The sequence below is a fragment of the Halictus rubicundus genome, chromosome 11 (assembly GCF_050948215.1).
Source record: "Halictus rubicundus isolate RS-2024b chromosome 11, iyHalRubi1_principal, whole genome shotgun sequence".
NCBI classification, from domain to species: Eukaryota; Metazoa; Arthropoda; class Insecta; order Hymenoptera; family Halictidae; genus Halictus; species Halictus rubicundus.
Window position 1 is genome coordinate 12,660,743 of NC_135159.1, and position 23,778 is coordinate 12,684,520.

The window sequence follows — 23,778 nt, forward strand, 5'->3', positions numbered from 1 at the left end:
GAAATAAGTATGATTTTGATGCAACCTTTATATAGAAATTAGAAATTTTAAATGGCTGAAACCTAACCGACGTTGTATTTGAAATTTAGATGCTTCACACTTTAAATTTTAAATTGAGAGTCGAAGGTACTGAGTTCTAAGTTACGAAATTAACTGTCTTGATTTCTGCATCGTATTATTATCAATTGTATGTGCATTTAAACAAGACACTGAATATTTATGCAATCACCTAGCAGAATTTTTTCTTACCGACCGGGCTAAAGACTGTTTTATATATGTAGTTCTACTATTTAATCGTTCTTTTGCAATTTTGTTGTCGCTGTGGGACATTTCCGAGTGTCTTGTGTCGCCATCTAGCATAAGGAATTGCAACTCAAATTTTATTAATTCGTGATAATCAATTGTTGCAGCCGAGAGGAAATAAGAGTGCTCACGCTCGGGGTTTTAGTGTCCCCACTTTTCTGCATCATCTTTTTAGCCTGGAACAAAACCTGCATCATCTTTTTAGCCTGGAACAGAACCTGCATCAACTTTTTAGCCTGGGCCAGAACCTGCATTTCCTCTCTGGTAACATAAACGATTCGGAAACGTTCTACAGCGACAGCAAAATGGCAAAAGACTGGTTAAATTGTAGAACCTCATAAAACTGTAACATAGATTTTAACTAGCTTGGTAAAAAAGAATTCTGCGCAGTGCCTTGGAAATGCAGAGCAATCAATTTGTTATAAAATATTTTCTACAGGATCATATAAAGGAGAAACGATAGAAACCATGACCACTACAATTTCAATACACTTTATTATCTGTATCATATTTAAATGTAAATAATTCTGCTCGAAAGTCTAATTAAAGGGGTCAGGTTTCATTTGCTACACAAGTGAATCCTCTAGTTTAATTGTCCACAATTCTTATCTTCGAATGGACTACAATCCGCGAGCTACCTAGGTATTAAAAATTTCACTTCCTATGGAGAACTAAGGCACTGTGAGATAATTAGTCTAAAATTCGACTTAAATTAGCGCCATGCAATATACTCGCTTCTAAATTCATCGCGAGAATTTAATTCAAATTTCGAGAGAATAAATAATCGTTCAATTGTCTATTATAATCAGAAGAATAAATAACAAAAACAGCCAAAAAATATTCGAAACCCTGTGACCATTATTTTCCCACTTACAAAATTCACGAAAAATATGAACAGATAATTCGTATCTATACAAAAGTGATTGATGTAAAGCGTTTTTGGTTTCTCTCAGGAGTTCAACGAAGGAATATCTCGATTTAAAAAAAAATGTCGTCAATCAGATTAATCGTAGGCTTTATTCACGTAACCCCTTTCAAGCAATAAATATTCAAATCAAACAGATTTGTTTTTCTGTGATAACGTCTCTTGAAAAGATGTTTCTCCTCGATCGATAAACATCAAAATTACAATCCACCGACGGCGAACTAATTACAATAATTTACTCGCTGCACATATATGTAGATCCCCGAATTTTGCAATTCCAAAAAACGACATTAAGTTGAGTTAAGACACGTTTTATTTACTGTGCTTGTCAACCCTTCACCTTTTACCTTCTGTCCCGCATCAGGCAATGATTCGCATGATTCAACAACAGTCCTGTGCCCCTTGCACTCTGTGATGCTTCCCAGGCTGGCGAACAACTTTGTTCAAGCACTTTAAACAACGACTCAAGATTACAATGTTATTGTTTAGATCCCCTGTTAAATACAACTACATTGGACCAAGTGCAAAGGATCAACACCGAGACCGTCGTACTCGACTTCGGAATATAGATAAATAGGTTTAATATTGATCCTGATCGAAAGTAAAGCTGCAAAGGGTCGACAGATTTTTCGAAAAGCATTTGCGCCCAGTTTTCTACGATTTTCCACGATGCCTGGAAAAATCATACTTTCTTTCTTCCTTTCTTTCTCTCGCTCGCTCTCTCTCATAAATCCGCTATCATTTAACACTATTTAATTAAGTACAAAACACGTTCCATTAGTACTTTTGCGTGTTCTACGGATCCTGTAGCATTAAAGCATACGGAAAATACGCTAACAAATTTCTATATATATAATACAGGAAACTGGTGACTGCTTTAGTACACAATGCGTTAAACATGTTTGTTCCAGCGTGTATCATGTTTTTTGTTTTCCTCTTGTATATCCTTAGTCGTACAAAGAATGCATGTCTGGTATTTCAAATAAGTAAGTCGGATGTTTTTTTTAAGCACCTTCCGGAGAGTTTCTTCTTTTTTCACTTAGTTATTTGAAATTAGCCTTGCAGCGTCCGTGTGATTGTTGTGTATACGTGTGTGTGTGTCTCTTAACAATGATAAACTTAACAAACGACTCGATTACTAATATTTACAGTCATCAATGCGGTATGAGTGATATAGGGTTCAGAATATATGGAACTACAGCCATTAATGATTAGAGCAAGTGGAAACGTTGACCGGCACAGTTCGATAAACTGTCCCAATGTTCCATATTTTCTCTGTTTGCGTTTTTTAAAAATTATGTATAAGTGTATATGTGTGTGTCTCTGGGGTCTTCTCTCTGTTTGTCTGTATGTGCATAAAAGCATAAGTTCCATACGTTAAAACCATAGTCGGCGTTATCAGTTCAGGGATTAAAAATTCAACCCTCTTGCTACGGTCACTCGTTATGGCGAAACTCAAGAAATTGTCTCACTAGCCGTTCGATAAGAATTTCTCTAGAACCTATAATGTTATGTATAAAGTAGTATCGCTAGTCTCTGTCGTCACTCGAAGTCACATATCTCTATTAAAAATAGTAGCCTTTCTTTCTTTCTTTCTTTTTTCTTTTTCTGTTATTCCTTTATTAGATGTCCCCGGTGGTTGTGGTTGGTCTCTCGTAGCAACAGGGCTGTCCTCGAAAACACGTTTCCTCGCGCTGTCAATAAATTCGTGTGTCTCCTGAAAGAACGGTGTGTGTCTCTCTCTTTCTCTGTCTCTTTATCATCTAACTTTTTCCACGTTCCGAGTACCACATTGCAAAGCTATCTCTCTCCTGCGTGTGTACCCTGCACCCAACGTCGTCGATTACAACTCCGAGGAAGAAGTGAAAGTAGCAAAAGCTGTGTGAAAAGTGGTGCGGCGTAGAGAGGGTGGTGGTGTGCTTGCGAATTCCTCAATCTCCCAGAGTTGTCCCCGTGTTGTTGTTCCCCGTGGTTCGTTTGAACCGATCCGAAGAGCTTTTGATACTTCCCATTCTCTGAACGCCGGTTAAAAGAACGGTAGCCTCAGAACGCATGCGTCGCACGCGTCGCCTAATCGGTAATGGAGATCTGAGCAAATCCTATTAACGCCTTGTCGTCGGGCACTTCATTGGCCGCGTGACCAGAGTTCTGTAAGGAGAGACAGCATAATTTCTACAGGAGCGAAACACCAGAAAAGTCACTTCGTAATCTAATATCAACCACTCGCACCGCCAAGGTAGTACCTTAGGAGTGCGAAGGGTTAGAATGATGGACAGATACGTGAACCGTTGCATAAATGTCCCTGATTCATGACAAGCGACACTAACCAGTGAAAACGTAACTGTCCGCAGCTGGCCGGCGCTGTCTATAAGCTTCTGCAGGTTGGCTGCTATAACAACAATGTCCTTGCCATCTACCAGGCCTGCCCCGACCAGCTCCGCTGCAATCCCTTCAGCAGAGTCTACGCCAACAGCGAACTCGAATCTAATGTCATTGAGTTCTCGTTTCTGGTTTCTGAAAGTAAGCGATTCTGCTAGAATCGTGTCACTGTCGAAGGTTACGGGATGAATAGGACTTAGGGGATGCGTACTCAGGCTTGTCTTCCATAGTGAAGTAGCTCTCGGGTCGTCTGGAACGCAAGGGTTATGGTACAACAGGAAAACAAGTAACACTAGGCTTACGGGCTGCGTCAAAATTACGCATTCTAATATTTTAATAAAAATGTATTGGTATGTCTAAAGGTAGGTCTTTCATGTAATCATTTTCCCATATTATTACAATTAACGGGAATATTCAAGGTGGACAAAATAGTCAATGCTCCGTAAACCTAGCGTTAACTACCGTAACACCACATACCGTAATCTTAGCACCAAGTTTATGGGAACGTTCTGCTCAGTGTGTTGCACGACCAGCTGGCTGGGTGCCAGTTTCACTATTCCATAGTCCTCTTCCTCCGGCTCATCCTCGCTGCTAGGGTTTTCTATGGTGTTCACAGGTAACGCCTCCTTGCCTTCGTCACCACTCGATGCACCACTCTCCTCCTCTTCGGAGGACCATACCCACTCTCCTGTGACCGTTCTGTGTAGACGACCGGAAGTGCCAGGCTGCCTTTTCGACGCTTTCTGCACACGAGTCTCCAAACTTGGACCGATTGCTACCAGGGTCTGTTGCAGATATTTTTTGTCCTTCGCTTTCTTGAAGAAAGGATGCTTGAGGAGCTCCGTCGCCGTCGGTCTTTTGGTCGGGTCCTTCTGCAGGCAATCCACGATCATCTTCCGGAATGTCTTGCCGTAGGCTTTGTACTGATCCTTGTCATCCGCCGCGGTGTCCAAGGTCGGTGGATCGTTCTGCAGCGTCAACATCAGCACCTTCATGGGAGGGTATTTGTGGTACGGAGCTGTGCCACTTGCCATCTCGATGGCCGTGATCCCGAGCGACCAGATGTCTGCTTTGAAATCATACCCATGGTCCTAAAAAGTTATGTGCATATCATAATTGATTTTACCAGGGATTGGCTGGGACTGGAACGGCAATACCTCTGATTAGAACGTGCGTCTTTTACTCGAGCATGCGTTACCTAAGCCGACCGACTGTCATAGAAAGTCTGCGCTACGCAGCAAAGTATCGCGCAAAACATATGTAATAGAACCTCTATTTGTCGTTGCATGCTGGACAGGGTACAGGGCTTGAAACGGTTCCGAAAATACAGATTTTGTACATAAGCAGCAGGTTTTGTCAAGTACAAAACAGTAAAAACATTTAAAGAATTAAGAAAAAAAAAGTATTGTATTATTTTCAACTCGATGAAATTTTTAAGAAAGAAATGAATGCTGTTCTCCTGTGTAGCTTGTAACTAATACAAACAATTTTTATTTTGCATAAAAATCCCCAGCCTGTTCATAATAGTTAATCGAAATAAAGATTCTCCGTAACTGTTCTAAGAACCAAAACGGATATTGTAACAACAGTTTTCAAGCCCTGACGGAGGGACATATCAACGTGGACACACTTGAATATTTATTACCATTGATAAGAGGGGCCCGTGTGTATGTATCTATGTATATACGTATGTATGTATGTATTTGTGTGCGTGTTTGAAAATGAAAGTAAACCAGCGGCAAAAGAAATATATATTGGTGAAGCCTCTATCTCCTAACGAATCATTTTAAGAGCCTAACAAATGCAAGACCAAATATAGACACAAAAACGCAAGCTAAGAAGTTGTAATGTTACTTTCCTCTCTCACCTGCTCCATGACCTCTGGTGCCATCCAGCACGGTGTCCCTACAAACGTATGTCTGACTTTCTGTCTACTCAGATCACGACCTGTCGCAAGCCAAGCACTGACCCCAAAGTCAGCTATCTGTACCGTGCCATCTTCTCCTAGTAGGATATTACCGGCTTTTATGTCCCTAATATTATTCTGTTATTAAAATTTGTCTATGCATACAAGTGAATTTGAATTCATTTTTTTCCTGATAGCGTAAAAATCTCTGGTACTCTTCTCGATGTACGATTAACAATTACAAGAGATCAAGAGTACAGGAAAATAGTAATTTGCCGGCGGTACCTGTGTATCTGCCCGTTACTGTGAAAATATTCCAGGCCTTTGAGCACCTCTCGTAATACCGTCGCTATCGTGGCTTCATCGAACACCCCGTGCTTGCAGTTCGTGGTTCTCGTCTTGTGCTTGATTATGTCCAGCAGGGACCCACCCTCTAACAACCTGAGTACCAGCCACAGTTCTTCCTTCACCACGAAAGATGTGTAGTACGTGACCACGTTCTCGTGGTTGCATGACGACATTGCCTGAATCTCTTTCTGTTAATAAACAAACAGGCTTTCAAGTATTCCGTCCCACTTCATTATTATTTTAAAACTAGGATTATCCAGGACTATAAATAATTTATTCCAATTCCATACTCGTCGTTTGGACCAGTTCTGTAATCTAGTGTTAAATATGGCGTTTATTAATATTTGTGTCAACATCCAGACATTCATTGTTATGAAAAGCTATCTCAAATATTTAAGTAATATAGAGTAGCATTCATACCATTATTAAGCAACTGCAAACGAGATTTCATAAACGGTCCCCGTGAGTAGTTCGTAAACTGTGACCCGGACTGCCCGGGTTCGAGTCCTGGAGGACATATTTGTTTTTTTTCTTCCGAATTTTTTGGGTATTGAGATAAATTTTCTATGAATATCGATACCAATATTATTCTAATTATGACAAGTATTGGTGCGTTATCTTATCGAACAATGCCGGCCCGTTATCGCGGCGGCCGAGAAGTTTAATTCTCGGTATTCCGCGACTGATAATTTTGATAATCGTGCGTCGATGCGTTATCAGCCGACGAATTTTTGCGAACCGTTCTGCTCCCCCGACGAAAATGAAACCGCGACCGATACTAACCAGCAACTCGTCCATGCTTGTGTTCCATTTCTCCAGGTTTATTCTTTTGATTGCACATTTTTCCTGTCGAGGAATGCAAAACGCTGCATGCACCACTGCTGTTGCTCCCACACCTGCAAAAAATTTCGCGTCAAATATAAAGTCCCGAAACAGCCGGAAAAAAGTCGAACGTGAAAAAAATTCCGTCTCGCGCAAATATTTCTCGTTAATTCGAATTAAGTCCTCTAGTACACTATGACGTCATAACACGTCACAGTCTAGGTCATGACGTCCCCGTATGACGCTCACAATAAATCATACCGACGCGTACCAACAGATTAGCTCGCATGATTTTTCGAAACGATTTTAATCAAACAAACTCCTCGTTCCCGGTATTTAAACTCCAGGGAGGTATCAAACGTATTCTAAAATCGCAAAATCCGCCGTATTTTGCAAACTTTTCTCTCAGAAAACTTACAAATTCTCCCTGCAAGTCAAACTATCTCCAAACGTAGTATACAACAATAATCTCTTTAAATTTTATATTGGCGATTTTTCTATATAATTTGAAAAGTCAATTTTTCTGTCAATTACAATTTATTACACAAATTCGAACAAATATTCGGAGGTCCGAGTGGGTTATAAGTACTCGAGGGAATTGCCCACTGTCATTCGCAAAATCATGCTTCCATAAAAGAATTGGATCACCCAACCCAACCACAGGTAACTCCTCTAACCTGTAAAACCTCAATTACAATGCAGCACCCCCAATGATCAATTTGTATTCAGGTAGAAATCGGTCCTTGGGACCTCCAACGAAAGACGGTGATTTATGTTAGCATTGACAAGGATCGTACAGGTGATTGGTTTCGAAGTTAAAGATCAGTGGTTCTGGTAAATGTACGGAGGTACATAGCGGGTGGTCGGTTCTGCGTCAGGTTAACTAGGTTAGGACGTGTCGCGCACCGGTATACGACGGCGGGTGCGAGGGAGACGGTAAACGGGCAGCGGGTAGCAGAAGCGAGACGGGTTGGCATAAACGCGAGACGGATAGGACAGAGGTTCGGGTCCCGCTGGCGATCCGTCGTCGCGTCTATCCTCGATCTGCTCTTTTTATGTAACGTTCGTCGGGCGACGTTGTTAGGCGAGTAACGTCAGGGGGGCAGCTCGTCGTCGGGTTACCCGGTTGATCGCGGGTCAGGATCCGTTGGCGGCGGGTAAACCGTGGCTCAGGGCCGACGTAGAAAAAGGTACCCGGCCGCGTCAGGTACCGTAGAAACCGATCGTCGACGTTACTCACCGATAACCTCTTTGAGCTCGTAGTCGTCCTTGGTATTCGGCCAGCCCTGCACGACCGTGGTGGAGCTCGAGGACGCCATTTTGTTCGCCAGTGCCGTGCCAAGGCGCGCGTGCTTGCTGGCACCCCGGGCGCCCCGCGTGAGCAGTAACACGCCGCTCCTCGAGCGGCCACTGTTATTCGGCGTTTTCGGCTCACGTGGACCGTTCGTGTTGGCGCCTGCGCGCTCGTGGCTGTTCGACGTCGTCGTTACCACTGTCGCCGAGGTGCTGGTAGGGGGTGGAGCCCCGGTGGTGGGAGCTGCGCTCGTGTCCGAGCTCGTGGCGACGCTCTTTGGCGGCGGCGTCGCGGCGCGGAACGAACGCTGACGGAAAATGCCGGGGGAACACGACGGCAACACGTCCGGCGAGATTTTCCTGCGAACAGTGTGCGAACATTTTTTACATTTTTCTTTTTCAGACTCCAAACTACCTTATGGAATTTCCGGGAAGATCCTGGGTATTCCGAATGCTGTTGTTGACCAGTTAACCCGTTTGCACTCGAAGCTATTTTAATCCCGAAACAAAACATTTCTTTCGACCTAGAATATTTCCCTTCTATATATATATTTATTTTTCATGTTATACATACGAAAATTGTGCAATTTTTATCCTACAATACTGAAATGTTTAGTAATTTATTGAATACAAATAAATTTAATAATTTGAAAAGTATTTTGAATAATGACACACAGCAATTTTTAGTGGTGCCTTACAGTCACCATTCGAGTGCTAAGGGTTAAGGGGGCCGGCATGGTTTGAAATCCATATACGTACGCAAGGGTCAAAATCTGGACAGACTGCCGCTTCAATATTGCAATGAGCAGTTTAGAAGTGGTCAATTGTGTTTCCTAAAAGTCCAATCTACGTCTGTATAGAGCCCAAATTGCGAATTTCTACCTCATCGTGGAGTAACTTGTAATATTCGGCAGAAAATTCGAATTCTGAAGCAAGTATGACGTCACAAGATGGCTGCCCCTGAAAGACTCTCTTAATTTCGAGGGATTTAGTGTTCGTATCGAAAAAAAGGCTCTATACAGACGTAGCAAAGACATGTACAAACACGGTGGTATGCATTTTTAATTGATTACTTACTTATTTAAGACGTAAAATGACTAGAAAAAAGGCACAGGATAACATAGCGTGACAGTCAAGGCCAAATGCCTGCCGGCCTGTGGCATTTAATTTTAAGAATCCCTCAATGACGAATATGTACGTCGAATGCGGGCCGAATGCCGCTGTTATAAATTTTACGAAAAAAGGAAAGCGAAATGAGAAATAATTACATTTTCATTCGATAAGAAATTAACAATTCGTTAACGTTGACCGCACCGCAATAGAATTTTGGATGTCGTGTATACACGTCAAAAATGTTTTCGATCTCTTGATTTTAGTGGCGAGTTACTGTGCCCGGGTCCGTTCTGACCCGCGGCATCCCAATCGTTGTTCGACGAAGTATACATCCTCTGACGATGGGCTTGAAAAGTATATTCAAGAATTTGTTTGTAAAAATGTTTTGTAAATAACCCGGGAAATTGTTAAAAGGTTCAGTAATTGTTTAACGGTTACGAATTTCTGTGTCTGACATTTTTATTTCGTTTTGTGCCACGAGGATGGAAATGAGGCGCTAAGGGGCCCACCGGAATGCTACGCTACTGCGCTGGCAAGAGGGTTGAAGTATGACGGGGCAATTCATGCAACATTGCGGTGGATAGAGCAGAGTGGGAGTGGGAAACTATTGCGAGCGTGTTGGTATATTGGATTAGAGGTGTAAAATATAGTAACATGCCGTATGCTCAGTGGTGCCATAAAGAGGAGTTTGGAGACTTGTTTCTCTAAAATAGTCCTCTTAAAATAGTCCCTGCGAAGTAGTCCCTTGAAGATGGCCCCCATGATACAGTTCTCCCGAAACGGTCTTTCCAAAATGGTCTCCTTAAAATAGTCTTTCCAGATGCCCTCCCCTACATGGTCCCCATAAAATAGTCTTCCCAAAATGGCCATTTGAAAAGAATATTCTCAAAATAATCTCTTTACTATTACCTAGAAACCGTGTTTTAAAGTACCGCATTGTACAGAAACCGTGTTCTCGGAGTACCAAGAGTACAGATAAGGAAGCGTGTTTCCCGAAGATTGTGCTGCTGGTTCGCCTCTGTAAATGGCGCGCGCAATAGGGCCATATTACATTAAGGAGGCCACGGCGATGTGTTTATTAAGTCTCCATTACATGTAATCTTGTCAAAATAAATGCGTGGACAAAGCGTCGACGCAACCCACGCGAACCAACCCAATCCGATTCATTAAACAGCCGGTTGGTCTCTTTCTTCGAGAAAGGAACGGAGCCAACACGTAATAACTTTTAAACCCGAGCGATCTCTTTAATTGCTCGGTATTCTTTGTTCCTTCTACTCGAGACTGCCAGACGACGCACTCTCGATAACAACTACCGCGCTTGGGCTTTTATAACTTTCGACCGAGCCGGCATTTCTGCTCGGAAAAATTCACAAGCGGCCCCTCCAAACTGTTCAACAAATCCACGAAATTGAAAATTCGTACATCTACTTTTTTTCTAAGAAACAAATTTTTAACGACCACACCATTTCTCAACTCCACTCTCAATAGCGACTACCGCGTTCCTGTTTTTATAACTTTCGACCGGACCGTTATTTTTGCTCGAAAAAATTCTCAAATGGTCTTCGAAGACTGTTGAACAAATCCACAAAATTGCAAAGTCGCACAACCGTTGCTTTTTGAGAAAAAAAATTTCTATGACCACACCATTTCCCAATCCCTTACTTTCAATAGGGACTACCGCGTTCGGGTTTTTATAACTTTCGACCGGACCGTTATTTTTGCTCGAAAAAATTCGCAAACGGTCTTCGAAGACTGTTGAACAAATCCACAAAATTGCAAAGTCGCACAACCGTTGCTTTTTGAGAAAAAAAATTTCTATGACCACACCATTTCCCAATCCCTTACTTTCAATAGGGACTACCGCGTTCGGGTTTTTATAACTTTCGACCGGACCGTTATTTTTGCTCGAAAAAATTCGCAAACGGTCTTCGAAGACTGTTGAACAAATCCACAAAATTGCAAAGTCGTACAACCGTTGCTTTTTGAGAAAAAAAATTTCTATGACCACACCATTTCCCAATCCCTTACTTTCAATAGGGACTACCGCGTTCGGGTTTTTATAACTTTCGACCGGACCGTTATTTTTGCTCGAAAAAATTCGCAAACGGTCTTCGAAGACTGTTGAACAAATCCACAAAATTGCAAAGTCGTACAACCGTTGCTTTTTTAGAAAAAAAATGTCCCAATGACCCCCCTCCCACTTTTCAACCCTCTCAAAATCAAGACTCTAAAAATAAAATGAGAGCCTCTGGCGTACACAACCGGCGAGAAACTGAACTGTTCCCAAAAAATTCGTCCTTGAGTCGATTAAGCCTGCATCGAGCGTGGTCGTGTGCGCGAAAACCGCGTTGTATTTCGAATTATGCAGTCGGAAATATTAACGAACGTCCCTGGAGGGGTTCACCCGGGTGGGTTCACGGAATATCACGGTCGGTTTACTCACGTATCACGCGTGTGTGCGTCCAGTAGCCAGGGATTACGATTTATCCGGCGTTAAGCACTGCAGTGTGGCGTGTTCCGCTATAACAATTTTTCTTCTTTTCGGAGAGAGAGAGAGAAACAGAAAAAGAGAGAGAGGGAGAGAGGGAGAAAAAGAGAAAGAGAGATAGGAGAGAGCACATTCGCGCGATACGTGACCGCGATATTATAAGGCTAATCCTGGCCCGTCCGTCAAAGCGGAATCCCACCATAAACTTGGTCGACAGCACACGCTCGCCACGATTAGCAATTGAAGAGAGCTCCGCTACCAACGTCGTCGTCGTCGTCGTCGTCGCTCTCTCGCGTGTATCGAGAAGAGACTCGCTTATTCGGCGGAAGAGGAGGGGAGGGGAAAGGCGAAAGAGCGAGAAAGCTGGAGAAATGGGCGGGTTGCGGTGCGCAGGGGTTCGGTAACGTGCCAATTAGGACGTCGCTCGCAGGGGCAGAGGGAAATTGTGCGGGAAATGCCGAGTTGCATAGAAACATGATAATATCGCATAACAATTGATAAATATCTCGTCAATTGTACAATTTAGGAAAAATGAACTCGGATCAAGAAGATGGGGGTCGTTGAATATTGTTGTAATTTATTGTAAATAAATTAATCGTGTACGAAATAAATGTCTACTCCATTTAACACTAGGTTTACGGGGCATTAAAAGCGAGTATTTTACATTACTTTATAAAAATGAGAAGAACGTGTCTATCCAAGTTTTCAGCCATTTTTTAAATAATATATACCCAAGGAAATAAGATCTTCACAATCTCAATAATCGTAAATTAAAAATATTAGAACCCGTCATTTTAAACCTAGTGTTGAATTTTTAAATGCAGCAGACAAATTTTGAAAAATCCGCGTTATATTTATCAATAATGATTTATTATTGTCGGAAGGGAGGAAATCCCCGAAGAACAGGAGACAGTCGGGGAAAGAGAGGGGGAAGAACCCCAGTTGAGCCACTCGATGGTTCGCGATTAGAGAATCCAATTAAATGGCCGCAGTGATTAAAATAGACGCGATTGTTGCGTTATCAATATCGATGTTTGCCGAAGGATTTTCGGGGTTGGAATGATACCATTCCGATCCTGCTGCAACCCCGTATAAAGCCGGCTAGATCACGGCTGATCTGGCAGTCGTCAACCGACACTGTCAACCGAGAGACCGGAACCGGAAGCGGAACCATGTACAGAGTCATTTACATTTTAATGGTAAGACCTCCATTATTAAAATAAAGGTGCGGACAATTTTCAAGATCGCTACAAACGTTGTTAAAAAATTATTTACAAAAATGTCCGTGACAAAATGCCTCCAGAAAATATCTTTACAAAATTGTCTTTTAAAAAATGTCTAGAAAATTATCTTTTGGGAAATGTCTTTAAAAAATTGTCTTTTGGAAAATGTCTTTAAGAAATTGTATTTTATAAAGTGCTTTATAAAAATTGCTTTTTTTTTAAGAAAATAAAAAAATTGACTCTTGGGAAACGGCTTGAAACGATTCCACTTTCCGAAAATGTTTTGGGCAATAGTCGTTTTGAAAACGGTTTGAAAAGTTGTTTTTTTGTAATTGGGAAAATAACGGCGAGGAAATGGTTTGTTGACCCGCCGGGGTTGGGGTCCTCGACGAGGTTAAGGTGTGGGACACCCCGTATAGTGTCGAGCGGCAGCCTTTGAGAGATTCAATTATCGTGACGGTGGTGCTACGTCATTAAGAAAACTCGCGTTGTTTACCGTTCAATTATTAGTACGTCTTCGTGGTCGGCCGCGACACACGGACTGCAATAACTCGTTTAAGAGGATGTTAAACGTGCGCGTTAATTTGCCACGTAAATTGCGCTTAAATTTAGTGTTCCCCCGTCTAATTCCGTCGCGTCACGTACGGCTTTAACGAGTCCGTGAACGATTATCGCGATTAGCGAAACCAACGTAAATATTTTGCCCGTCGACCATTGCTGGTGCTCGCAGGAATATATTCCGGTCCTCGGACCGCAAACACAACAACAACAACAACGCGAAAATCTTGTACCGTAAATTTTTCAATCTTTTTTTAGTAACAAAATTAAATTCGTCAAATCGTCTTCTAGAAAATATTTTGGAAAAACTGACTCATAGCAGCTTGAAATAATTCACTTTCGGAAAATGTTTCGAAAACTAACGATCTCCGTAGATTCGCGATAAGGTAGAGTGACTACCTTACCGTCAAAAACTGGTTTTACGTGCTTCAAGAATGAAAAAGGTCACGTGACTAGCCCGGGCCCGGAAACGGGGTCTAATCATTTGTATCGGGACTCGTCATTGTCCTTGATCTTCGCGGTCTGAGAAATTGCGTAGGGTTTGAGAGGGTCGCTAACGAGGACAATAAAGGTGCTCACCTATTTCTGCCGAGTACCAAAGTCGTCAAGAACCTGTTGTCTTGGAACTTGAGCCGCTCCTCCTCCGTAGATATAGGCGCCGCGGCGCCAAGCGTCCCTGTCTTGCGTTGCCTCATGCTGCCCGCAATTCTGCGCACACAGAAACGCACCCGTGTCAGACCGGTTGCATACACTCGGGCGCCCGTATGCTCGCGTCTCGGCCACTCCGTTGGAAACGGGAGCGCGGTAATTACGATTCGTTACTCGATTGTTAATTAACTGCGACGGTACTGTCACGAGGCAAAATTGCGTATCGGCAACGCGGAAAACAAATTACGTCCAAGTAGCCCTCGTCCGCTGTGTCTTCCATGAACAAAAGCAATAACTAAAATATTTAAACAAACGACTTTTAATCTCTCTCTCTGGTTAATTGATATTATTAAAAACATACTTATGACAATCAATAGCTCGTTTTCTGCTTGACATTTTTTTCCACGGGCTCCAATTATGCAAAACTATTTTTTGAAATGTTCTTTCAAATGTTATTGTTTAAGCATAGTATAAAGTCTTAGTGGTATGAAACATTGTGGGGAAATGAATGTATAGAATTGAAAAAATATTTTTCGGCAAGTTTGCGTGCGTTTTGGGGACGCGCCTGAAGGCATGATTAGATTTATTGTTGTATCAGTGCAAAACGCGTTTGCGAGAGCTGTCAGCGAACATATTATTTGCATTGGTCCGCGCCGCTGGCTGGCTGAGGTCCCTAGGATGTCAGCATGTGGAATATTTCTAAATTGGCGGTCAGTCGATTGTCACCTAAATACCTAAATGGAATAATTGGAGCTGGATTGGCCTTACCGGCTATTTTTAGCCGGCATCAAGGGGTAGACCCTATCTGGCTATCTAAAAATAATCTGACAGCAAATGGACCGTTGAATGTTTTCAGCCAGTGGCCCTCTTCGGTGCTAAGACAGTTTTGCAGTCGGACTGCAGAAATATTTTTGCGAACGCCGCTTCGATTGTTGCTGTCAAACGGCTTCAATCCCACTGCGTTACATGAGCAACATTATTTGTTTCGGCACGTTGCATATAAACGGAGGAATTCTTAATTTCAGTTCAATATTCTTAAAAATGTTTTAAAAAATCGTCTCAGTATATAATGATTTGTCAAAGTGTGAGAAGACTTTCTATAAAAACAGAAAAATATGAAATGATCTATCGACATTACTGAACATCATCAAACAATTCTCGAACATCTTTAAATTTTTACAATTACTTTAAAATTACATTTTACTTAAACATTCAACGCTGTTTGGCAATGTTGGACAATATCTGGCAATGTTTGACAATATTTGACAATGTTGGACAATGTTTGAAGATTGTCTGACCATTTTATGATAAATTTGATAAATTTTGTGCTAACCTCCAAATAATTTTTCCTACAATTTTTTTTGCAATTGGGTATTAACATTTTTGAGAAAGTAGAATATTCTAAATAAACGAATAAAATAATCTAATAATAAAGAATAGGAAGATAAGCGTTTCCGTATGTTAACGTTACCAAATTTTCGAATAGCAGAGGGAAAATGGCCGACGCGACGGCACATTGTTCGGCACTTTCGCGAGAAACATCTGATCGTTCCCGTGAATGGTAATATCGGGCTTTCGTGTACGTCATTCGCGATTCGCTAACAGGTTTAAATCCATCCTCTTGGAAATGTCTCGCCAGCATGATCTAATTGTCTCTTTAAACACATGGAACTCGTGCGCATTCCACGATCATGCAGCTTCTCGTCTGGTGCACGGAATTCGAGGAAGCTGTTACATGTTCACGGAATCCGCGAAAAATTCTTCTCTCCCGCCTGCGGCCATTTTAACCGTGGTCGTGGTCGAACATGCAAAATACTTTCCAGAAAAATCTTTGCATTCCAATATGGCGGACTCTATCGAATCTAATCAAATCAGCTCTGATTAATTAGCTCGGATCTAGTTTCAACAATTGCACACTAAACTCAACAAAAATTTGGAAACTTCCTGAGGTACAGTTTTCACCTTCAAGACCATTTAAAAATGGCGACCCCTTTGCAGAAGTCACTGCTACTAATGTCTTATCTAAATTTGATTTTGTTAACAATTACTGCTAAAAGAATCTGCGAAAAATTCTTCTCTCCCGCCTGCGGCCATTTTAACCGCGGTCGTGGTCGAACATGCAAAATCTTTACGTTCCAATATGGCGGACTCTATCGAATCTAATTAAATCAGCTCTAATTAATTAGCTCGGATCTAGTTTCAACAATTGCACACTAAACTCAACAAAAATTTGGAAACTTCCTGAGGTACAGTTTTCACCTTCAAGACCGTTTCAAAATGGCGACCCCCTTGGAGAGGCCACTGGCAGCAATGTTTTATTTAAATTTGATTTTGTTAATTGTAACAATTACTGCTAAAGGTATGTGTACATGCTAGGTTTGTTTTCCGTCAATTGCATCAGTATAATTGGTTCCAAGAGTGAGGAATAAAAAATTCGAGGGGGTCAGACGAGATGAATGTAGGTGGCACGCCACGCACGTCGCAAACTTAAATTAAAGTCTCTATTCTGGACAGCAAATTAAACATTTAACCCAAATAGGTCGTTCACTGCACGAATAGTTCGCCTCGCGATGGTTGCTCTCCGAGAAAACTCGGAAACGAAATTTCAAGAAAATAGGACAACCTCCAAGATTTTGCGTTTCACTGAATTTTGCAATTTATAATTTTTGTACGAACCCATGAAACTCGAAGCAATATTCCGTCCCGGTTGTCCGACTCGATATCGTTCCATTAGCAATGATTCACGTGAAACAGAGAAAACGATTCAACCTGCCAGCGCAGATAAATCGAAACTTTCGGAGCACAGTGCCAAGCACACAAACAAGGAACCGTAATGCACACGAACACGGAAATAAAACTGCATTTCAATCGATCCCGGCACTCATAAACGTCAAACTGATTCCAATCTACATTTCCGATATGCGAACGAAAGCACTCTCTGCTAACAAAGTAGATCACGAATTTAATTAAAACGCCCCGCCATTTTGTTTGCCCGCGGAAAGTCCTCGAGAACATTCTATAAAACAATTCCATTTCATGTCGTTTTTGTTCGTGAATTTCAATTTGGATATTCCAATTTTATTTAGTGTAATTTTATTATTATAATTTTTTTGTGATTTTAATATTTTTCCAATTCTTATGCAGACAGAATTTGTGCAAGAGTTTGTCTGTTAGTCCGTATGTAGTCTGTCCTTCTGGCTCGGGATTTAATTAATCAATTAATAATCCCTAAACCAAACGAATCTAATAGCCTCTTCTCTGCGAATCGTTCAACGAAATTCGCGTGCGTTATGGTCGTCTGACTTCCGCCATTCTTCGACCACCGGTTGCACAATTCCTCACCTCGCACACACAGTTCGTCTAATTTCACCTAATTTTACTTTTTAATTTTTTAATTTTAAATTTGGAGCTGAATAGTAAAAATTAAAGATGTCAATTAAAATTTAATCAAAACCATCCACAAAAATCGAAATGCAAAATTGCCTACGTATTTTCAACGAAATTGTCGACTTTTACCACAATTGGAGCTGAATAGTAAAAAATGCAGGTGTCAATAAAAATTTGATTAAAACCATCCACAAAAGTCGAAATGCAAAATTGTCCACGTATTTGCAACAAAATTCGTCTCCTTTTGCCACAGTTCAGAATTTTTCAGTGCATTAAAATTATCGATTATATAGTTTAAAAAATGCTAGATTGGAAAATGTTTTAAAGTGTAAATAAAAATATGCTTGTAATCTAACAAGGAAATAATGCCGCATAAAATGAAAAGCTTTGATTATGTCCGCTGTTTCATACTGTTTCCTGACGCCACAGCTTCCCTGCAGGTGACGTAATATGGCGTCATCGGCGATCAGCTGTGCGAGCACACGTAACGTTGCAGCATCGTTAACTTTCATTTTCTTATCACCGAAATCATTTCTCTTTTATTTATCTGAGAATCATTTTCAAACGGCGACACGATCGAGTTTATTTAGTAATTTTGAGAAACGTTCAATTCGTCGTTAAAAATTGTTTGTTATAATGTTAGGACAGTACGTTTTTTGAAAATCCAGGAAACGAAGCATTTAGCACGTCCGGCTGCGAATGATGCGCGTTCCAAACTGTTATCACGCGTCGTCTGTGATGACTACTGACACTAGCACTACCCTGGCAAACTGTGTTTGTGTTTGTGTTTGTTTTTTCTTTAATCGACACTACCGTTTCGAGGTACGTGTAGCAGGCGATTGGTAATTCAATTTGTTGCCTTCATTAGGGCAATTAAAATGAAAAAAAAAAGTACGTTACTATCATAGAGAGAAATGATCGATGTTATGTACACACGATTATTTATTGTTACACATTCTACCACTGCTGGAAAAAATTGCAACACCCAGTGTCGCATAATTTTTCAAAATTCCACAAAGTGTGTTCACCAGCAAATCGAAAAACAATTGCTTACCATATCGAATTATATTTTCCACTACACGATACTGCTCAATTGTTTAACTCAAAACCAACCACCGCCGTTCAAAATGACCGTTCCAGATTTGCTTTAAAAATGCTTTCGCGGGAAACGATTAAATAAATATATTTAGGATTTTAAATCCAAATAAATTCAATCTCGTCATTTTTATAAGGCACGGTAGGTTTAGTGTTAAAATAGCAACAATGTTGTTGTTTCTTTTTCCATTTGTATCTCCAACGGCAAGATTGCTCGAAGAATCGTTCGCTCGCTGAAGGGACATTTATTTCACACAATGGTGCGCTATTTTCAGCGTGGATTCCGCGCGGGCGCCGCGCCCGGAGCCCGGGTCGAACGTGACCCGGAGCTGGCGGGCTCGACAAGACGGAAAATTACAAGTGGCGGAACAGAGTGGACAGCACTCGGCCGATCGAGTCGTCAATAAATTTCATTCGGGGAAGACAATAGGCGCATACGTGTGCTCAGCTGACGCGCCGCCTCGAGGACAGAAAATGTCTCCTTGAACGGCTTGATACCGAACGAAGTACCTGTTATCGTGAAGAGACAAGCCGCAGCCGCGTTTCAATAAGTCATGGCTGATGCCGGATAATTGAAACGACTTTGCATTGGGGCAGAGTCAAGTGACATAGGTTACACGTTTCAAACAAACAATCCGTCTTCGATTCTCTTGCCGAACAAACTATAGTCGCAGCCCCGGGGATCGGCACGGCCGACTTCCCCAAGACGAGGTGCAACCACCGTTGTCGTTGCAGTTCGGAAAAAAATGATTTTTCGACCGGGGGTCGGTCGAGTTTTTTGCCAGCGGCGCTCCTCATCAATGGAACCTTTGCTCGAGCGGCCGAGGGTCAATTGGTTATTAACTCGGACACAGCCGTAACGGCTATTAAACCGTTTCATTGTCATGAATATTACCGCAGAAAAAAGAAAAAACCACCACCACCAGGGAAATCACGCTGCCATGTGACTCATCCGAAATTCAGAAAATCTTGGTTGATCTTAGTATCCCTGTTTCGTTGTTTCGTCCGAGGAGCAGGGGCTCTCAACTTGCACCTGGATTGCACGGTGACGACAATCGTGTAACCGTAAGCGACACGTTGAACCATTCGCTCGAAGAAATCTCCAAAAATTTTCGGTGGGAGGCGAGAATTCAGACGAGGCTCGAACTGGTTGGGAACCACTGTTCAGATCTTGGATAGACCGTAGTTTTCAAACAGTGGAAGTGGTTCCAAGGAAACATTCACTGACCAGTTCAATTCCCTAAATCTCATACTTGAGATCATATCTTTTCTCAGTACGGTAGGGGTTCTCAACTTCCATCTGGACCTCGTAGTGACAATACTTTTCTGGTTAACGTTTGAAATATCTACACAAATAAAGTCTACAAAATGTTGAGTAGGAGGCAGAGATATATATAGTTGAGGTTCAAATTGAGAACCACTGTTCCCATCTCAAATACAACATGAACGGTCCTAATAGTCCGTTTGCATTACATAAAAGTGCCCGAGGTATCCTCTGATGTCAGAAAACCGTAAACTTGTTCCACGTCCTTCACAAAATTAAAGGAGGCCCGAGTCTAACAGGGGTTCTCAACTTGGTCCAGAATTCCACGATAACATCAATTTCCTAGCTCTAAAAGATACTAGAAACCATCTCCTCAAGAAAAAATTCCAAAAATCTACGGAGGAAGACAAGAATACCCTCAGGATCCCAAAGAGTTAAGAACCACTGACTACCTGAGACACTCAGCAGGCCAATCCCTGTCCAAACTGTTTCCAAACGGTACAACAATCTGAAAAGCCCATCCCCTAACCGAGAAAATCCAAAGGGTCCCTCGGACTGACTCCTGGAAACTGACTGACTGCCACAATCGACGACAGTGTACTCCCACAATATCTCACCTTCCGACTGACCACCCACGATCCCCTTATCTCCCCTTATCAGCCTATCTCACCTGGGGGACGTTGACTTCACGGCTCCATTCGCGTACAGATCGGCTGCCATGTCACTCCCGTCTCCCCTCTCGCATCTCCCTTTCTAGGGAGGGTCTCGGGAGCCTCTCCTCAACCCTGAAGACTCCTCGAAAGCCTCTGAACAGCTGAAAGCGATTCCTGTCTCTCTCCTCGTTGTGGGAGGCCAAGAAAAAAATGGAACCAGTTCACTGACAACCTTGGTCAACCTTGACTTCGTTCTCGGTGGTCCCAACGACCCGGCCCCGCTTGACCTTGGTCAAATCTTTGACCTTGATCCCCGGGGACCGTCATCACGGATCGCCTAACCCAGACCCGTTTTGCTCGCGCGAAACCCGAAACTATGTCAGACGATCTGGACGAAAACGGACGATTTCGTAGAAGCTCGAGATACCACGGGTTCGTCACTGGTGCCGGAGACGCGCTCGGATCATCCTGAGCTCCACGACGACTGAACTATGTCAGACGGGGGCACTGTCAATTGGATAACTACCTACCCGCACACACCGACCTGCCGCCGAGCGAAACGTGAGCGTTGATAGCGCTACACGCTTGACCACCTCTGACCCCCCTACCCTCTCACCTCTCCTCAAGCAGACGAGACCCCTCCCCCTTGCTCCTCCTAGCCCCTCCCACTGGCCCCTTGCACGTGTTAATGAGCCTTTTAATTTCGGTACTATTCCGACACCTGATGCGAACTTCTAAGAAGTACTCTCTGGAAGAGAAAGAAATTGTTTCAAAGCTTTTGTTAAGTGGTCGGTTTTGTTTTGTTAAGCAATACTGATTTTTGTCGCTGGCTCTTCCGTACTCCTGGCTGGTTTGTTGAAGAGTATACGGAGGAGCTTTTTTGGACCTCTTCTTCTAGTCATAGAACAAAAATGTTATAAAATTATTTGTTGTTGTTCCTGCTTCCAAGATTGAGACCAAGGGTTTAACGAAGATATTGATAAATATTTTACTCGTTTTGTTGGACAGTCCAGTGCGACGTTGAATTTTGAACATAAAGCACCGGACCAGCTCGATAAAGAGTAGGTGGAGGGGCTGTTGGTGTTGGACAGTGTTACGTGTAACGATTATCGACAACAAACCGATTCCCTGTCTTATCAATTCAACGAAGCAGAATTACCCTAAGTCCCCTAATCCCCTGCAAGCCTCTCTTCTGATCTTCCAAAATATCGGTTCTATCCTGAACCTTCGGAACTTTGATTTCAGGTAAGTGGGTCGATAAGATCATTCACGATGACGTGATATACCCTCAAGGTGGTACAAAGATTGAATGATCGAAATCTGTACGTTTTAAATCGATAACAAAAATTACGATCTTCGTAGTGCTCGATAAGAAGAGTAGAAGATTACTATGAAATCGGTGTTGACTCGAATATTGATTTACCTTCGTCAGGATCGATCGTGCCCGTGTTTATTCGCCCCGGCTGCATTCTGGGCGGCATATTATACTATGTGACACTATGGTCGGCTCGAAGGCGAACCGCGAAACATAGTGATCGGCACGGGGAAGAGTAATTTATATCGTACGACGCGGAGCACGTCAGCGCAATCACGATCGACCTTGCTGACCGGTTCATACTGTTTTTCGCGGGATTAACATCGTCTTCAAAGATTCATCAACACGCTACCATGATCCGTGACGTCACCCATTGACAACCCGCGGGCCTAATTATACCTAATTCGCTGTAACCAATTGAGCAGCACTGATTCGAAAATGATTTCTTAAAAGAACGCTCTTCTTAATCTTGACCATAATCTCCCATTATGCATTACGGGATGGTAAAAAATTACTAAAATCAGCTGGAGTCCTTGTAAACGATTCTTCGTAATTTTGTCGCTAATTGTTAGGTAGACCTTTCTTAATTTATCACCCATAATTGCCCAGTATTCACGTGCAAACTAAGGGAACAAAAATTATTAAAATCAGCTGAGTACTTTGGAAATGATGTTTTGGAGTTTTTTTCAATTTTTTGGAAATAGCTGGGTCGGGCTTTGGGCGGTTGTTTCAATCGAAGGCGTTCCAGTTGACATCGGGGTACTCTAATCAGATTTTCTGGCGTTGCGTCATCTGTTAAAATTCAAGCTTTGACGGAGGTCTCAGTCAGCGTTGGAGACCTATCAAACTTGATAAAGCATAAATCGTGTGCGGAGGGTTCTGCTAAGTGGGAATGGAAGTGGAGTGAATCGGTCGTTTAATAATGTAACTGACAAAACGGTAGAACGATCGTCGATCATTGATGGCTACGCTTGAACCCTCTGACTCTTCAATACTCCTTACTGTGGAACACAAATTCATCATCTGACTTCATTCTGTCGAGTCAGATGTTGTGACTAATGCTCCCTTTGCTCGGGTACATTGTCTCATTCCAGCATATGAAAAATAACATGCTCCGAAATCTGCTGAGAGTCAGATCTAGGACCCTGTAAAGTGGCTACATACTTTACACAACGATTGGTTATAATCCTATAATTGTCGATCTATTTTACATTTCTGGCTCTTTTCGAATTACAGTTTGGAAGCTTGGCATATCTGGGAGAGACAGGTCGCGGGTTCTGCAAGCGATGCAACGGCACCTACATGGTAACAAAGAGGGCTCCGAGGAATTCTGAGTACCTCTACCACCCTCGTCATCCTCTATCTCCTCTCTACGACTCGGACTATCTACCAGAAGAAGAGCACTCCGAGGACCAGATGCTCAGACAGCTCGGCCAACAACCATTGGACAGAGGCAAAAAGAACTTGCTGCCAGTCAGTCCTGTACTCAAAGACTCGAAATAAACGTTTTCCCCGAACTCGGTCTTATCTTCCACCTCTGGTTCGCAGGAGTACCGTGACCTCTGCGAGATTTACACTAAAAAGGTGCAGCTGGACGACTCTGAATACGAGTATCAGCCACCGCAGTACTACGAGGTCTATTGTAAGAATTACCCTTTGAATGGCAACGACCAGGCCACTGCCAAAACGAAGCAGGTAGACCAAAGGCCAAGGCCAACGTCCCCCTTATCCACCAGCACAATGTAAAACAGTTAATTTTTCTAGGAGTGCGTTAATCCGGGGTTTCATTGCGTGCAGAGAAGCAAGACCTTGTTCTTGGTAAGGCGACGATGGGAAAGCGAGTGTTGGGAGCCTTATGCCAAGGAGATCGCCAGCGGCTGCGACTGCATGTGGCCGGTCTCAGCCCTCGGCGACATAGCTGTTCACTATTAACGCCAGATCTACCGAATCCTTAACGAGACTGATGTATATTCCTTTGTAATAATAACAGGATCGAATTTATTCAGATTTCATAGGATTTTTATGTTGAGAAGTACTTGAATAAAGAAGTACAAGAAA

The 23,778-nt window shown here is 42.4% G+C and overlaps 2 protein-coding genes across 2 annotated transcripts; one reads left to right on the forward strand and one right to left on the reverse strand.

Annotated features, from left to right (window-relative positions):
* Nucleotides 1-1,301: 1,301 nt before the first annotated feature.
* On the reverse strand, nt 1,302-20,876 carry LOC143359067 (serine/threonine-protein kinase OSR1). The gene is made up of 9 exons (XM_076796724.1): nt 20,423-20,876; nt 13,938-14,066; nt 7,924-8,336; nt 6,645-6,757; nt 5,799-6,049; nt 5,475-5,640; nt 4,085-4,698; nt 3,556-3,742; nt 1,302-3,376 (listed from the first exon to the last, which is right to left on the reverse strand). The coding sequence occupies exons 1-9, from the start codon at nt 20,470-20,472 to the stop codon at nt 3,299-3,301; spliced, it is 2,001 nt and encodes a 666-aa protein (XP_076652839.1). The 5' UTR covers nt 20,473-20,876; the 3' UTR covers nt 1,302-3,298.
* On the forward strand, nt 12,703-23,778 carry LOC143359071 (uncharacterized). Its single transcript, XM_076796728.1, has 4 exons — nt 12,703-12,776; nt 22,957-23,193; nt 23,269-23,415; nt 23,485-23,778. Exons 1-4 carry the CDS (start codon nt 12,750-12,752, stop codon nt 23,650-23,652), a joined length of 579 nt encoding a protein of 192 aa, XP_076652843.1. The 5' UTR covers nt 12,703-12,749; the 3' UTR covers nt 23,653-23,778.

Bases quoted from the DNA above. Each gene is read 5' to 3' on its own strand.
- LOC143359071 (XM_076796728.1), top strand. From the start codon at position 12,750: ATGTACAGAGTCATTTACATTTTAATG. The intron at 12,777-22,956 runs GTAAGACCTCCA...TTCGAATTACAG, and splicing joins GAGTCATTTACATTTTAATG to TTTGGAAGCTTGGCATATCT. The intron at 23,416-23,484 runs GTAGACCAAAGG...TAATTTTTCTAG, and splicing joins CCACTGCCAAAACGAAGCAG to GAGTGCGTTAATCCGGGGTT.
- LOC143359067 (XM_076796724.1), bottom strand. From the start codon at position 20,472: ATGGCAGCCGATCTGTACGCGAATGGAGCCGTGAAGTCAACGTCCCCC. The intron at 14,067-20,422 runs GTGAGATAGGCT...CTGTGTGCGCAG, and splicing joins GTGAAGTCAACGTCCCCCAG to AATTGCGGGCAGCATGAGGC. The intron at 4,699-5,474 runs GTGAGAGAGGAA...ATAACTTTTTAG, and splicing joins CACCAGAGGTCATGGAGCAG to GACCATGGGTATGATTTCAA.